Source organism: Pelophylax lessonae (genome assembly GCF_965119305.1).
Source record: "Pelophylax lessonae genome assembly, chromosome: 13".
In the NCBI taxonomy this organism is placed as follows: domain Eukaryota; kingdom Metazoa; phylum Chordata; class Amphibia; order Anura; family Ranidae; genus Pelophylax; species Pelophylax lessonae.
In genome coordinates this window covers 141,060,423-141,078,561 of record NC_138780.1, presented here as the reverse complement: position 1 = coordinate 141,078,561, position 18,139 = coordinate 141,060,423, and the positions used below count along the sequence as shown (strand labels likewise).

General features: G+C 40.2%; 1 protein-coding gene across 1 annotated transcript in view; it reads left to right on the top strand.

Annotated features, from left to right (window-relative positions):
- The window catches only part of TMEM260 (transmembrane protein 260), a 126,918-nt gene that overhangs the window by 87,310 nt on the left and 21,469 nt on the right, over positions 1–18,139 (top strand). The window contains exons 7-11 of the mRNA XM_082275619.1: positions 4,350–4,529; positions 6,243–6,283; positions 7,880–7,966; positions 9,392–9,503; positions 11,394–11,566. Of these exons, the coding sequence (XP_082131745.1) occupies positions 4,350–4,529; positions 6,243–6,283; positions 7,880–7,966; positions 9,392–9,503; positions 11,394–11,566 (593 nt within the window). The remainder of the gene's footprint in view (positions 1–4,349; positions 4,530–6,242; positions 6,284–7,879; positions 7,967–9,391; positions 9,504–11,393; positions 11,567–18,139) is intronic.

The following is an 18,139-nucleotide window of genomic DNA, read 5'->3' as shown; positions in this document are numbered from 1 at the left end:
TTATTAAAGTAAACACATCTATGAAGGTAAAGTAAAATTTTCACTTAGCTCCCCCCCCCCCCCAGTAGTAGACAGGAATTATTGCTAGCGGCTATAGCAGCCACTAGTGATAATTGCAGGTAAAACCAGCATGCTGGTTGTACCCAAGTTGATGGATCAACTTGGTACATTCAGCCTGCCCATACACAATTCAAATCTCTCCCGATTCCTGCCGAACCGGCCGAGATCCAAACTGTGTGTGGCCTGCCTAAGCCATCTGGGTATGAGCAAGCATGTGACTCACTCCCTTTTGAACATCATAGTGCTTGCTTCATGATTGTCCCAGAGTTGTCACATGGAGCCAGGAGAGGAGGCCTCTTTCTTGGTCCTTCTAGTTGAATGGAGCAGCGTGTAAGTAAGCAAAGGGCAGTATATGCTGCTGAGGTGGCTAAGCAAGAAAAGGTTCACTATAAAGAGTTTCTAAATCTTACAGGTTAGTTCTTAATTGTATGTATATAAATATCACTGATTGTGCTAAATTAATAGACGATATTGTGATCCTCTGCGCTTAGGAAATACAGGTAACACAAACCACCTGAAAAGATAACGCAAATTGCTGCTACTTAAATGAGTAAAATATAAAGATAAAATTCATCCAAAAGATCTGGCTCTTTCACTAGAATTTCAGTAGCGCAGGGATGGTGATAACCTCTTACCATATATATAAAATGATGCAAATATACCAAGATATGAATCAGATATAATACATAAATGCATAAAATCATAAATGCATAAAATCACATCAATAGGAGTCCATAAAAGTCCATTGGTATAAAATGCAAAGAGCAATATAAAGTGCATTCATGAAGGATCACTGGTGCGAATTATGGGGACGCCCCCCGGCTTGCCACCACCACAGAGTGCCGGCTTCGGAAATGACGGAACGCGTCGTGACGGGGCTATACGGCGTCCAATTTCTGTAATACAATCAAGGGAGAGGATCATCTGGAGACCGCTCGGTTCAGCATTCAGCATAGATCGTGCATACAGGTTACCAGCACCCTCATCCTTATTCATTGAGCAATGCTATGTACTTTATGTGAAAAAGTGAGTGTGATACTTTGTTTCTTAAATAAATGTTGATTTTTAAACGGTATCACGCTATGGAGGTTTCTCTGCTTTTGTCTTACACACACAATATCTAAGAGGAGTCTCTGCAGCACATGTCAGAGATCTGGGGGAAGCTTGATTTTACTATATGCTGTTGTTGCCTAGTCCATGAGAGTGGTTAGGCATGGGCTTCTGGTGAGTCTGTATTTCAGATACTTCTCCCGGCACTCTGTGGTGGTGGCAAGCAAGGGTGGTCCCCATAATTCGCACCAGTGATCCTTCATGAATGCACTTTATATTGCTCTTTGCATTTTATACCAATGGACTTTTATGGACTCCTATTGATGTGATTTTATGCATTTATGATTTTATGTATTATATCTGATTCATATACTTGGTATATTTGCATCATTTTATATATATGGTAAGAGGTTATCACCATCCCTGCGCTACTGAAATTCTAGTGAAAGAGCCAGTTCTTTTGGATGAATTTTATCTTTTATAGTTATTAATTGTGCAACCAAATCAGAATTCACTGATGTCACTAAGACAAGTAAAAGTTCAATTCTGATTGGTTGCCCTATGACTGCTTTAATTTAGGAAATGATAAATGGCTTGATCGTAATGTTTGTGAATTGACAAGATGTACTTTAAAATATACTACTAGCTTTTGGTTGGGGATGTGTTCTTTCAGTAGACATCTGTTGAGCAGAGCAGGAAAACTAACCATTTCAATGGTTAAATAGCAATTTCATGGGGACATAAAGGTTACAAACCTCACCAATATAACATTTTTAGGAAAAAATAGCTCTACTATCTTAGTGATCTAAGCCTACTTTATATAAAATGGATTTAAAAGATTTGTTTTCCAGGGATTCTTCCATAGAATGTTTATTTGTTTTTCATTACTTTACAATATCTTATTATTCAGAGGTGGGACTGAGCTCTATAATTTAATATTCTTATGAATTAAAAAAAAATCCTAAGAAAATGCCTTCATGGCTTTCTGTAAAACCAAATTATGTTCATGCAACAGATCTGCATACACATGCCGATGGAGGTACACAGATGTTGAGTTCTGCCCTAATTTTGTCAATGATTACCAGATATTATAGAAAATGCAATATCAGCCCTGTGCTAATATTTTCCAAGTGGGTTATCTCAACCTTGCAGCTCCTATGGATCTGGTGAAAATGATTTGAGAGGAGGCGATGCAGGTTATATGATACTTAGGAGCCCACGCTAATAATATTGGCTTCACTTACATTCTCACTATGCCATGCAAAAGAGATCAGTTTGAAGCAATTTCTAAATAATCCCCAAAGTCATGAGATTTGACAGCATTCACCAGGACTTGTTACAGATTGGGAAATTACCTTAGTGTAAATTACTATTAGATGTTTTCAAAACTTTTCTATCAGGGGGTCTAAAAGAAGGGATGGAGATAAGGAGAAATTATGATTTTGCCCCTAAAAACAAAAAAAAATAAAAAAACAGCTATCATTTTTAAAGCTGTTATACAGAATGGAACAGATTGGCTCTTTTGTGGTCACACTACCATTCTCTAAAGATGTCCATGGGCATTACAGTTTTGATTATTCAATCTATATATCATCTCATTTTGATTTGCCAACAACTATGTAATGTGCCTACCTAAACCAACCATTTCATTTATATTCAATCATCCAATCAGGTGGGTAGTTTATTTAAAGTAATTGGCAAGCCCAAAGGAGATGTTACATTCATATTGGCAGTTAATAATAGAGTATGCTGGTGTGTGGGCAGTAGAGATTGGCCAATCACCCCCCCCCCCCTGTTCGGGAGTTCTTCCCGAACCACGAAAATAAATAAAAAACAGTAAATATGTTTTGGACAATTCCATTATTAAAAAAAAAATTTTAAAAACAATGTCCCCCGATTTAGATTTGCCACCTGCTTCCACCGGAAGACCAAAAAAACATAAAAATATAACTAAAAACGCTCCCCCGTCAATGGAGGCTGACCACCTACTGCAGGCTCCACCATTTGACAGTTCTTATATTGGTAAGGGGCAGAGTCACCTGACGATTTCACCTGGTGCCACCCCCCCCCCACCGCTTGTGATGTCACCAACCCAGCGTGCAACATCCGCTGAACGCCCTGCAAATTCGGATGTTCACTGAACGGGCAATAAGGCGATGTTCGGGCTGAACTTTTGTGGGGACGATCCATTCTCGCAACTCTAGTGGCCAGCTACCTGCAAACTCTATTAACTGCCAGTTTGACAAGAACAAGAATGGGTCATATGCAATTTTACTTGGTGCTATTAGGCCTCTTTGTCCTTTGTTTCACACATAGTCCAAGTCTATGTAAAATTGTGCTTTGCCCATGCACTTCAACCTGCTTTAGATTAACTCCTTCAGTGCTTTATTCAGCTGTCAGGAGGAGCGATCGGAGTAAGAAACCTTGTGTAGACTCCACTTCTTTTTTCTTTTTTTTTTTTACAAAATTTGTATTATTTTACAAAAAGTTTAAAAATAAAAGAAAAAAAGTGAAAGAAGAATTTATTAACCATCACAGTAGTAACATCATAGGCATGTGACAGCAGATAAACAATGTTGAAGTAACTAAATCATCTCGAAAACATAGATGGGCTTTAAGCTGACACCGAGCTAAAGCTTTACTCCCTACCTTTATGTGCCAGCTCTGGGTGTCTGCATGGCCAATATCCAAGCATCGGAAGTGAGAGAATGTAAGTAAAAACTGCTGGTGGGGTTGTCAGTAATTGAACATGTTGCTTCGTCCACCATAAACAGTTGTATGTGATAAAGGGAAATAAGATGAATAAGCTTGCTATAGCCATTATGTACATAACCATACTCACACCCATACAGAAACTTAGATCAGGATTGCCAGCTGTCTAGAAAGTCACCATCAATGGACCTTTTAATAAATTACTCTTAATCCATGTTGAAATTATCTATAAAGACTGTTGCTGTAAATGCTGCTGCACCCCTGTCAATACTGTAGTTTTTTTCCAGCCCCTGTCACCATTGCAGTTTTTTGGCAACTAAGTTGGTAATAAATGTGGTGAAAAACAAAAATAATAACAGAAGGTGTAATGTGATTAAATGTGGTTTGTAACTATTTTATCTTAGGTACAGGGGTTCTTTAACATGGCCCATTTTTTATTTTGAAACGTGTGGATGTCTATTCCAATTTTGCAGAATAGTTCTGTAATAAAGGCTGTCTGGCATTAACAGACACTATTTCCTGTGTAGGAATTGTCCTTGAAACATTTACTGAAGTTAGCTGCATGCTTCGCCGGGGGACTCTTACCGTATTTGTACCTCATTGTCTCCTCGTACTTCAATCAAGCGCAGTGGACCTGGGGAGACCAGACATCCATTCAAGGGCTCCTGACTCATTTACTTCGAGAGGAGTACGGGACATTCAGTCTGGTAATAACGTCTCTCTTGTTTTGTCTCCTTTAAAGTTCAGGAGAACTTTTAATTGCAATATTATTCCTTCATCCTTAAGAAATTCCTTTCATTTTCTTTTTCAAGTGGTTAATCTGGCATTTAGCCGAATACAGTGACTGGAAATAAATCCCTACCTCTGATTAATAGTCAGGGCAGGTTAAAGCACAGGAGTGCCTCTCTTTATTGTTCCAATGGTAGTGCTTTACTAAGCACCCCTGAACATAATACAGATAAGACAGTGTAAGTATGCTGGTGGACTAACATAATGGTATGTAGCCAATGGGTGACAGGAATCTTCTTTTTTTCTTGTTTCCCATTGGTTGTATCATTTTCTACACTCTGTAAATGTATTTGTTGAGAAGTTCTTCCTATAGATAAACATTACATTGCAGTCAAGCAGGGTTTTTAAGCAGACTCTAGAGTCTAGACAGAAAGCCAGCTCATGAGTGGCTATCATTGTCATCCAGAGACTCACCAGCAAGATGCCTTCTTTCTAAATACCTACTGTATGTTGTTGGTATTTCTATCTTCCAAACAAGCCTGAATCTTAGCCTTTGAAAAATGAAGGAGAGCATCTTTACCTACCTTTCCTATATACAGTAAACCCCCCTCCATTGCGGGGGTTACGTTCCGGACCCACCCGCGAAAAGTGAAAATCCGCAAAATAGAAAAATCCTATTAAAATGCATTGTAGGCATGTTTTTTTTTACTGTCACTGTATGTGTAAAAGCATTTTAAAGTCTTCAAACACACTTTTAAAACAATAAAAACTAATTTAAACACATAAAAGATACTGAGAGACATAGCAAGAGCTATGGAAAACACAAAAATATTTCATTTTTAATGATTTATATAGTAAAATAACATTACAAAAAAAAACGCAATATACCGGGACCGCAAAAACTGAACGGCGATGGAGCAGGGGTTTACTGTATTTGCACTACCAGGTGGATGCATATGAGGTTAATATTGTTTCTGTTGAGCTTTCTAAAGCTAAAAACTCTAAAATGGTCAGAAACCTGGCCTTGCCCTTGACTGCCCCTTCAACATTTCAATATTTGCCCATCACTGTGATGGGTGGCCTCAGTGGTCAACTGTGCGGTACATGGAAGGAGAGGCAATGCTTTCAAATTGAATTGCTGCTCATATTTAACATTGTGAATAATGCGCTCCATGGGCATTAAGTAGGAGCAAAAAGCTGATGTACTGGTCACCCATGGGGTGCCAGTATTACATGTTTAAATTCCTCCACATTTGCCACGATTTTGATTCCCTTTAAAGAGTACCCGTGATCCAATGTGTTGCTAAATTGTGGTTGATAACCTGGTCCCTTCTTGCTTATCACAGTGATGGGCCAATAGTAAGATGCAGTAGTATGCAGAGGCAAGAATTAAACCCATGGAATCTGCTTTTTGCATAACAGAGCAGATTAGTTTGCAATGTTCCCAAAACACTTTAGAAGGTAAGTGAGCTGATAAGCAGGAATCTAGATATATTTGCTACATAATGGAAGTGGCAGTTTAATTACATAATGAGGACTACACATTTTTGATAAAGAGCAGATGTGATTTTTTTTTTTTTTTTGTCTTAATAGAAGTTCAAGGTACTCTTGGCTTATATATGCAGTTCATCCTGTTAGACCACTTTGTAAGTTTTGTTATTAAATTAATTTATGTGCTTTTTTTTGCCTAGGCTAAGTCGGAAACAGGATCCAGCATGAAAGAAATTCTGATGTAAGGGTTGGTTTTTAGCTTCTTTAAAATTATGCTAATATACAGTATAGAGTCCTTAAAACTAATAGACTATTGTATAGCATAAATAACCTCTCAAACTAATAATCGTGAATAGCATTTTTCTAATGCAATATATTTTGGCTATCACAAGTCTTCAGCGTCAATTGAAGCTCCCCACTCCCTATAAAGTTTTTTTTTTTTTGTTTTTTTTTAATGAATTTGATACATTGATCTTGTACAAAAAAAATGTCTAACGTAACTTCATTGCTGAATGTGCCTGCAATTACCTCTGTCACTGTTCAAATCAATTCCTGTCTTCCTGTGAAGCCATTTCCATTGCCCAGGCCAATTTTCACCTTTTAGCGCTGTCGCACTTTGAATAACAAATGCACGGTCATGCAGCGTTGTACCAAAACAAAATTTCTATCATTTTTTTGAGACCCATAGAGCTTTCTTTTGGTTGTATTTAATCACCACATGGTTTTTTTTTTTTTTGCTAAATAATTTAAAAAAAGACAGAGAATTATAAAAAAAAAAAAGGTTTTTCATAGTTTGTTATAAAAATGTGCAGTTCATTTTAATCCTTCAATGATGTGCACTCATGAGGCTGCACTGATGGGCACTGATAGGCTGTTCTGATGGACAATGATGAGGTGGCACTGATGGGCACTGATAAGCAGAACTGATGGACACTGAGGCGGCACTCATGAGGCTGCACTGATAGGTGGCACTGATGGGCACTGATAGGCAGCCCTGATAGGTGGCACTGGTAGGCAGCACTGATAGGCAGCACTCATCATAGGTGACACTGATGAGGAGGCACTGGTTTGCAGCACTGATTGTTAGCACTGGTGGGCATTGATTGGTAGCACTGGTGGACACAGTTGAGACTGCACTAATAATTAGGACAACGATTATGCCCTGATTATCAGTGTAGATGTCCCTTTTACACAAGCTGTTTATCGGTTCTCCTCTCCTTCCTCACACTGTCAGCGTGAGGAAAGGAATGGCGATAACCAGCTTGTGTTTACATCGTGATCTGCTGTGATTGGCCCTTTACCCCGATATGTGAACAGCCGTGTCCTAGTGACACAGCGATCACAGAGTGCACTGTCACAGAAGGAACTCATATGACGCTCTCCCAGAACTGGAACGGTCGCCAAGTGGTTAAACAGGGGCTCAGTCTCTATTCAGGTCAATATTAAGCTCAACATACATCTGTCAAATACCAGTTCAATTGCAGGTTATAAAGGTTCTAGCATTTAACAATTAAATTATGGGGTGTGGGGCAAAGGACAGGAATTGGGTTAGGACTGCAATACTACCCCTCAACCCCTTGTTCTTCATATCTATAACATGAGAGGAGGACAGTGAACAATGCTAAATGGGAAGAGTCAACACAAGCAGAGAGCTTAGGAAGCTATTAGCTCACAAGATTTCTGGCAGTATTAACATTTCTTTTGCACTTGCATTAAGCAGATATAACAAAATGCTTTTTAATGGTATATTTAGCTGACCGAAAGGTAGCAAATAAGAGACATGTATCCTGCAGGTGTACATACACTTGAAATAATAATATTCATTCTTTTTATGTAGGTTCCAAATAAGTCACATGTTCGAAGAGGTCACTCCCCTGGCTCCAGCCTTAGCTATTCTAGCACTGATACTCTGTGTTATAAATCGGTAGGTGGTTTCCTTTAATAGTTTTTTACTCTTCCTTTATATATTCATGCCTCAGCAATATTCAGCATGGTCTGTTCCTGTCTTGTAAAATGTGAGCATTTGATGTTTAGATGTGGACTTTTATCCATTTTCCCATATGCTCACGGTTTCTGTAACTAAAAGAAGCTGAATTCATGTCAAGGCCCTGTTACGACGCATAATACTTGGCATCCCATTGATTTAAATGGGCCTGGTTTACATACATGTGTTGCATTGTGGCACATGCTGAAAATAGTTCAGGTATGTTTTTTAATCTGTCTGTGTACATTTTGGGGCACATAGATGTCATTTAGAATGCACTGAAGCACAGGATACATGCATTTTCCTGCATTGCTAATGCATGGCTACTGAGCCCTGCTCCCAGCAACATGCCAAGTTCTCTTGGCATAGCTACATTTGGAAAAGGACAGGTTCTTCTCACACCTCCTGTGATACTGAGCACTTACTTGTAGAAAACATAGCACCATATGTACATGTTTAAACAAACTCTGAAAAAGGCACATGAAAACACATGTTGAAATACGCATGAAAACAGAAATGCATCAGTGTTAGGCCAGCATAAATATTATGGTGAATCAGCATTTCTCCAGATATACCCCCACCCCATCTATTGATTATCTAATCTGTTTCTAAAATTTGGAAGGGCCGGTGAATTGGAAATTATGGTTAAATTAGATTGTTGAGCTGAACAATGATGTCACGAAACGCGTCAAACACAATAGATGCATCATTTTATTTTGTGCGTTGCACATGTTGTTTTTGCTCATTGCCATGTATCCTATATCAACGGGATTTACTCATAATCAGCTCACGATGGCTACTCCCATGCCAGTGGGCTATGACCTTACTTATGGACTTATGGTTTTATGTTCTTAATTTTTATTTTTACATGGCTCCAGCTATGATATATTCTACATGTTTCTAATCTGTGACTAATGTCTTTGTACCGTTCTTACCATGATGTCTTACCACTGTTTTACAATATGTATTACCTATATTTATAACTTGTTATTGATTTTTCAATAAATATTTGGCTTTATACATATTTTTCTGTCTTTGGCAGTCAAACATACATGTTATATGTTACCAACCAGTATAGTGACACACCTCATTTAAAGTCCCAATTTTCCTCCCCCCCTCTTTCCCTTTATATTCATATGATTAGGGATGGAGGCACACGGCATCATGTGCCTCATTCAAAGTCCCACCAATTTTTATTCTCTTCTTTTTGGAAATTATTGTATTTCCTAAACCAAACATCGGTCATTATGTTTGTTAAAATTCTATTCCATTCCGTTACTTTATATTCTCTATTGCTCTCCTTTATTAAAGGCTAACACAGCACAGTAATCTTCTGCTCTTTTTATTTAAAAAATTCTGTTCCAGAAGCACAAACATGTCAGAGGTTGGTCTTTTGGCCACAATGCTGCTTGGCTATTCCTTGTTTTTCTCCTGGAGGGCAAATTTAGACATTGCTAAGCCTTTGTTCATGGGAGTGGTAAGTTACATAAATAAAAGTATGTATAGGCTATATGTGTGTGTGTATTTTGCAATTCATACATCGTACTCTACCAAATATTTTAGTTCTGGAACGAATGGGTTCCACCTGACCCCTGGGAAGATTTACCCCCCTTCATGACCAGGCCACTTTTTGCAATACAACACTGCATTTTTTCTGAAAGCAAAGAAACAAAAAAGGGCGCACCGACCTAGCGCATTATCCTCAATAGAAGGCTTTATTAAAGTAACATTAAAAAATGGCTACTCACAGACGTAGATAAAATAAATCATATCAAGCTCAATTGCTCAAACGTCCGGGTGTAGTCCATACAATCGTTCATAACTGATGAGTTGACGGCTGACGCGTTTCGAGGCCCAGCCTCTTCCTCAGAGCCCTGGCTTACTGCATTTTTTCTAACTGACAATTGCGCGGTCATGCAATGCTGTACCCAAATAAAATTGATCTCATTTTTTTTACCACAAGGCTTAATGCACACTGGACATTTTTACAGCTGCTTTTTTTGGCCTCAGATGTTTTTTCTGCAGCCAGTAATCTCCTCAGAAAAATGCTGAAAAACACTACTGCAAAAAAGCTGAAAAACATCTCCTACAGCTACAGCTTTCTAATGACATTTTGATAGCATCCAGTGTGCATGAGGCCTAAATAGAGCTTTCTTTTGGTGGTATTTGATCACCACTGCTGTAAAGCGTATCCAATCCAATCCAACCAAAAAAAAATTGAATTTCTTCAAAAATGTAGGCAAATTTATATTCCGCTACATGTTTTTGGTAAAAGAAAATCCCAATAAGCATATTTTGATTGGTTTACGTGAACTTTATAGCGCCTACAAACTATGGGATATATACTGGAATTTTTATTATTATTTTGTTTTATATATTAGTAATGGCGGCGATCAGCGACTTATAGCGGGACTTCAATCTTGGGGCGGACGACCAGACACTAACTGACACTTTTGACACTTTGCTGGAGCCAGTGACACTAATGCAGTGATCAGTGCTAAAAATATGCACTGTCACTGTACTAATGACCCTGGCTGGGAAGGGGTTAAATGTGTGACTAGCCAGTGTTTGTGTTTACTATGTGTGCTGCTTTTACCAGGGGAAGAGATGTATTTGAGTCTCTGCTTTGCAGGAACACAGAATACATCCCTTTCACCCTGTCAGAATGGAACTCTGCATATTTTTTATAAAGCACATACAGCGCTGTACATACAGCACATACAGCGGGGCACATAACTTATTCTAACATAGGGGATTCTAGGAATAAGACACAGTTATTTTAGCATGATTTAGTATCATAGCAGCAGGAGGAGCGGGGCGGTGATCAGATCGGCACAGATGCTAGCTGACGGGGAGGGAGGGGGGGAGAGGAGAGACAGCGGGCTGACAGAGGCACGTAAATTGACCACAGTATCATGGATGTATATGTGCTTTATAAAAAATATGCCGCTTCATACCTTATTTCAGAGCGCCACTTGGCGCTCACATGACTGCTTGCCGCTCTCCTCCTCTCCTCCCGGCTGATGTCAGTGGGGGAATCTCAGCCACTCCTGCTGTAGTTCTCCGGTCAGGGGAGTAGGGCGGCGGGCAGTAACATGAGCATAGAGTGGCACTCTGAAAAAAGGTATAAAGGTGCATATTTTTTATAAAGCACATACACTAGGGCACATAACTTAATCTAACATAGGGGAAACCAGGAATAAGACAAAAAGGCTTTACAAACATTTTAAACTAGCTGATTGGTTACGATGCACAGCTGCACCAGATTCTGTGTGCGCCAGTATTAGTAAATCCCCCCATTGAGTCTACTTGTTCCATGTGCAAAGCAAATTAGTCCACAGCAACTAATTCCTAATGTTTTCTACAGGTGGAGAGATTTTGGATGCAGAGCAATATTGTGGTGTGTGTGTTAGCAGGCCTCGGCCTAGCTTCCTTAGCACACAGCGTTTCTGCAAAGTTGACCAACAAGCACTGGATCTTCTACACAGAATGGATTTTCTCTGTTGTTTTAGTTGCTCGTCAGATAAGTGTTAACTATAGGTAAGCCTTTGTTTCATTGTCTCTACATATAGATGTTCCTGGGTCTAGTAGGGCGTGTTTATTTTGGAAACTGTGGTCTGGAAACAGATTACTGTACTTGTACCTTGATCAGACTGCTGAATTCCAGAACTCTTTTAAGCACAGAATACTTGCCAACTCAGCACCAAAGTTCACTAAATAAATTAAAGTATTAAAACAGCTGCGAGATGTATCCTTTTAATCTTTTGTTTGTACCATACCTGGCGAATGCCCCTAGAAGCTGGAATCCACTGAAGTACAGTGCCTTGCGAAAGTATTCTGCCCCCTTGAACTTTTCGACCTTTAGCCACATTTCAGGCTTCAAACATAAAGATATAAAACTGTAATTTTTTGTGAAGAATCAACAACAAGTGGGACACAATCATGAAGTGGAACAAAATTTATTGGATATTTCAAACTTTTTTAACAAATAAAAACTGAAAAATTGGGCGTGCAAAATGATTCAGCCCCCTTAAGTTAATACTTTGTAGCGCCACCTTTTGCTGCGATTATAGCTGTAAGTCGCTTGGGGTATGTCTCTATCAGTTTGGCACATCGAGAGACTGAAATTTTTGCCAATTTCTCCTTGCAAAACAGCTCGAGATTAGTGAGGTTGGATGGAGAGCGTTTGTGAACAGCAATTTTCAGTTCTTTCCACAGATTCTCGATTGGATTCAGGTCTGGACTTTGACTTGGCCATTCTAACACCTGGATATGTTTATTTGTGAACCATTCCATTGTAGATTTTGCTTTATGTTTTGGATTATTGTCTTGTTGGAAGACAAATCTCCATCCCAGTCTCAGGTCTTTTGCAGACTCCATCAGGTTTTCTTCCAGAATAGTCCTGTATTTGGCTCCATCCATCTTCCCATCAATTTTAACCATCTTCCCTGTCCCTGCTGAAGAAAAGCAGGCCCAAACCATGATGCTGCCACCACCATGTTTGACAGAGGGGATGGTGTGTTCAGGGTGGTGAGCTGTGTTGCTTTTACGCCAAACATAACCTTTTGCATTGTTGCCAAAAAGTTTGATTTTGGTTTCATCTGACCAGAGCACCTTCTTCCACATGTTTGGTGTGTCTCCCGGGTGGCTTGTGGCAAACTTTAAACGACACTTTTTATGGATATCTTTAAGAAATGGCTTTCTTCTTGCCACTCTTCCATAAAGGCCAAATTTGTGCAGTATACGACTGATTGTTGTCTTATGGACAGAGTCTCCCACCTCAGCTGTAGATCTCTGCAGTTCATCCAGAGTGATCATGGGCCTCTTGGCTGCATCTCTGATCAGTCTTCTCCTTGTATGAGCTGAAAGTTTACAGGGACGGCCAGGTCTTCGAAGATTTGCAGTGATCTGATACTCCTTAAAATTTTAATATTATCGCTTGCACATTGCTCCTTGGGATGTTTAAAGCTTGGAAAATCTTTTTGTATCCAAATCCAGCTTTAAACTTCTCCACAACAGTATCTCGGACCTGCCTGGTGTGTTCCTTGTTCTTCATGATGCTCTCTGCGCTTTAAACGGACCTCTGAGACTATCACAGTGCAGGTGCATTTATACGGAGACTTGACTACACACAGGTGGATTCTATTTATCATCATTAGTCATTTAGGTCAACATTGGATCATTCAGAGATCCTCACTGAACTTCTGGAGAGAGTTTGCTGCACTGAAAGTAAAGGGGCTGAATAATTTTGAACGCCCAATTTTTCAGTTTTTTATTTGTTAAAAAAGTTTGAAATATCCAATAAATTTCATTCCACTTCATGATTGTGTCCCACTTGTTGTTGATTCCTCACAAAAAATTACAGTTTTATATCTTTATGTTTGAAGCCTGAAATGTGGCAAAAGGTCGAAAAGTTCAAGGGGGCAGAATACTTTCGCAAGGCACTGTAGATAGCACTACTCCTGTGATCTTCACTAGCTTCCGAGTTCCATACTGAGTGGCTGGCCTGCTGTATTCTGGACACAAGTGGTTGGCTACTCAGCATGGGTGTCATTCAGGGAATGCTTCAATTTCTCTAAATGAATGCAAAGCATTCTCTTATTGGATGAGGTGGAGAATATGATGTCACCTCCCACCCCCCCCCCCCCACACCCATCTATTCACCTTGACCAGACAAAGAATGCTTAGCATTCATTTTAATAATGCAAAGCACTCTTTAAATGGCACCCATGCTGAGCAGCCGACCTCCTGTGTTCAGCATATAGCAGGCAAGCCAATTAGCACAGGACCCATAAGCAAGTGCAGATGACTGGAGCAGAGGTGTCTGCGTAAATTATATCCAGCTTCCAAATGTGGTGTATATGTGGGGGTTGATTTACAAATACAGTATACTGTGCACGGCAAGTGCATTTGTTCTATAAACCTGAAATGAGGGGAAGCTCTGTTGATTTCTATAATTCAATCACATACAAGCTAAAATACCATTTTTTTTTATTTTTTATTTCATTTAATTAAAGTGGTTGTAAAGTCAGAAGGTTTTTTTTATCCTAATACATTCTATGCATTAAGATAGAAAACCTTCTGCCCATCTAATGCTTACCTGAGCCCCATCTGGATCCATCGATGTGCATTACTGTCTCAGCCATACGGGACTCTCCTCCTCATTGGCTCAAACACAGCAACGGTGCCAGCTCCCGCTGCTGTCAATCAAAGTCAGTTAGCCGATGAGGAGAGAGAGGGGGTGGGGCCGAACTGCAGCGCCGTGTCTGAATGGATACATGGAGCTGCAGCTCAGCTCGGGTGCCCTCATAGCAAGAGAGGACCCGAGAAGAGGAGGTTAAAAAACGAAAATTTACAATCAGTTTAAGTATTCTTTGCAAAGTGAAGCTTTACCTCATTTAGTAAGCTCTGGAGCAAATGCACTTGCAGTGTGCAGTATATTTGCCTTTAGTAAATCAACCGCCTAGTTACATTGATCCAAGCAGGACCAATATAACTATGTAAAAATATACCATACCTGGGTTTATTTTTTTAAGGCTAAGTCAACCTTTTGCAAAAATAAAAAAATAAAAATAATAAATGCTCCCATATTTGCAGCAAAAAATGTACATTTAATTATATTTTTGCAAGCGAGCCAACAAAGCAGTGCACCTGCGATCCGTGAATCACTGGTGTAATTCACAGGCCTCTGCAAACTTTTTCTCCAGCTCCTTGTCTGTGCTAAGGTACAGACTTTCAGTTACTGAGCTGGAGGAAGCGTCAATGGACTACCAGTGTGGTGATCTCTGTACTTGTTCATCTGCTATGGTGCAGCCATGCTGCTTGCAACTGTGATGCATGTTAGACTCTAAATATGGGTGTAATATGGTATAAAAGGTGAAGTTAGCCTTTAAACTACATGTATGGCTGCTGGAGGGGGACTTAAACTGGTTCTAAAGCCTGAAGTTTTTTTTTTTCAACTTGTGCAACTTGTGCAATGCATTCTCTGCCCCAACCCACTTATACTTACCTGAGCCCAATCTCAATCCAGCAATGTGCGTGATAGCAGAAGCTCCCTCGTCTCTCTCCCTCCTCATAGGCTAAGAGACAGCAACGAGAGCCATTGCCTCCTGCTTCTGTCAATCACAGCCAGTGAGGAGGCAGTGGGGGATGGTGCCAAGCAACTCTTTGTGTGTCTATGGACACACAGAGCCAGCTCAGGAGTGTGCAAGCATTAATGCCCCCATAGCAAACTGCTTGCTACGGGGGCACTCGGCAGGGGGAATAAGCCAGGAATACCGGTGGGGGCCTGAGAAGGGCAGGAATGGGGCTGCTCTGTGCAAGACCATTGGCAGGTAAGTATGACATTTTTGTTATTTAAAAAAAAGAAAGGGTTTACAATCACTTTACGCTAACAATACATTTTTTTTTTTAATTTTCTAATGATTAAGGCCCAGTTTTTACTGGTGCGACAAGCTCTTCGCCTTTGAGAGCACAAGTCGCATTACATGTAAAAATTAACGGGGTTAATTTACTAAAGGCAAATAGTTTGTGCATTGCAAGTGAACCCGCAAATGCACCTACAAATGCACTTCAAGTGCAGTTGTTCTAGATCTGAAAGCAACATGCAAGGAACACTGTATTTTTGCTTGCACTTGATTGGATGATAGAAATCAGCAGAGCTTCGCCTCATTTCAGAGCTTTCCCTTAGATCCAGAGCAACTGCACTTGCAGTGCACAGTATATTTGCTTTTAATAAATCAACCTCTATGTTTCCCTATGGAAGCTATCTTAACTGGTTCGACTTTTGAAAAGGTTAATGCACTACTTTGATCCAACTTGAGTCTGATTTCAGCCCATGGAATTTAATTGAAGTTCTGTCTTCGCTGACAGAATGGTGGGGGCCAGAGTCGGAGGAGAAGCTTTTTTTTCTTGATTGTCAGTGGGTTGGCGGCAGCCGCGAAAGACATTGGGGTTGATTTACTAAAGGAAAATCCACTGTGCACTACAGCTGCACTTGGAAGTGCAGTTGCTGTAGATCTGAGAGGAAGATCTTAAATGAGGGGAAGTTCTGCTGATTTCTATCATCCAATCATGTGCAAGCAAAAATGCTGTTTTTTATTTGCCTTGTATGTCCCACTCAGATCTAGAGTGACTGCACTTCCAAGTGCACATGTAGTGCACAGTGGATTTGCCTTTAGTAAAAAAAAAACCCACTGTAAATGATGTCATTTACAGTGGGTTTTTTTTTTTACTAAAGGCATTTTTAATAAAGGACTTGTCTAAAACAGACTCATGCTTTTCTTACACTACGCAACTTTAGCCCATATAGGAGTGGGGGGGGGGTGGGGACTGGGGGCCCCCTTCCAGATCCTGATAAGCCCCCTGCCCACACACTTCCACAACCACAGCCCAGCCTTGTGAGGAAAAGGCCCTTGTCCCCATCAAAGCACCCCCCTCTCCCCATGTTAATGGCATGTGGCCTAGTATGCTAGGATGGTTCAGGGGGGGCTCCCTCAACACCCCCCTCCCCCTTATCTGGCCTGCCAGGCTGCATGCTCGGATAAGGGTCTGGTATAGATTTTGAAGAGGACACCATGCCATTTTTTTTTTATATTTTGGCATGGGGTTTCCCCTCAAAATCCATACCAGACCCAAAGGTCCTGATACAGATTTTGGGGGGGACCCCATGCCGTTTTGTTTTTATTTTCTTAAAGTCAGATCCCATTTATTAAAGTAGCATGAAAGTCGGATTGATGTGGGACCGAAGTTGCAGAGCAAAGTCAGATTGACAGTCGCATGACTTTCATGTTGCACCAGTGTGAACCGGGCCTAATGAGGACAATTTGACAATTCTATTTAACCTTATTGATGAGAAAAGGCGAAGGATGGAAAAAATGATATTTTCCTATCCGGAGGAAAGAAATTCTGACTGTGTATGTGCATTCTGTTCAGGACAAATCGTACTTATCACAATGTGCATGTTGTAGATAAAGTTTGATCCGTAAGTTGAGCATCCGTTGTCTGTCACAAACATTGGTTTGTTTAATGTATAGTTTATATTGTATGTGGTAGAATCATAGGCATAAACATTACATTACTTCCATGCATCTTGAACTTAAACATTTAAATTCAAGCCATTGACATGGCAATCAAACACAATTTAAATGCTTTCTAACAATATGTGTTGAGTCACTGTCGATAATATTGCATGCTCTGACAAATCATTTTTCAGAATTTCTGTGCAAACGTTCAAATTAACCACTTTACAACCGGAGGATTTTGCTGTCTTCCGTCCAGGCCACTTTTTGCGATTCGGCGCTGTGCGACTTCAACTGACAATTGCGCGGTCGTGCGACGCCGTACCCAAACGAAATTTACGTCCTTTTTCTCCCACAAACAGAGCTTTCTTTTGGTGGTATTTGATCACCTGTGCGATTTTTACTTTTTGCGCTATAAACAAAAAAAGAGCGTTTATTTTGAAAAAATAACAATATTTTTCACATTTTTTTATATGAAATTCCCCCCAAAAAAGATGTAAAAAACAATTTTTTTAAAAGTTTTTGGCCAATTTGTTTTATGCTACATATGTTTGGTAAAAAAAATCGCAATAAGCGTATTTTGATTGGTTTGCGCAAAAGTTATTGCGTTTACTAACAAAGGGAAAGATTTCTGTCATTTTTGGTGTTTTTTTTTTTAACGCGTAATGGCGGCGATCTGCGATTTTTTTTGCGGGACTGCGACATTGCGGCGGACAGACCGGACCCCTGACTGACATTTTTGACACTTTTGGGGGTACCAGTGACATTACTGCAGTAATCAGTGCTATATATATGCACTGTTACTGTAAAAATGACACTGGCAGGTAAGGGGTTAATTTTATTGGAGAGGGAGGGGTTAATGTATGCCTGGTGCTTACTGACGTGTAGGGGGGGAGGTGACTATGTGATTCATGGACAGATCGGATGTCCAGCTATGCTGAACAGTCCGATCTGTCACTCCCTGTCACTATGGAGATCCGCCCGCTGTGTTTACACACAGCGGGCGGATCTCCAGACTCGATCCCCGACGATCGGGTAAGAGCAGCGGCGATCGCCGCTGCTCCTCCCCTGGCCCGACTCCCGCTGTGAATGA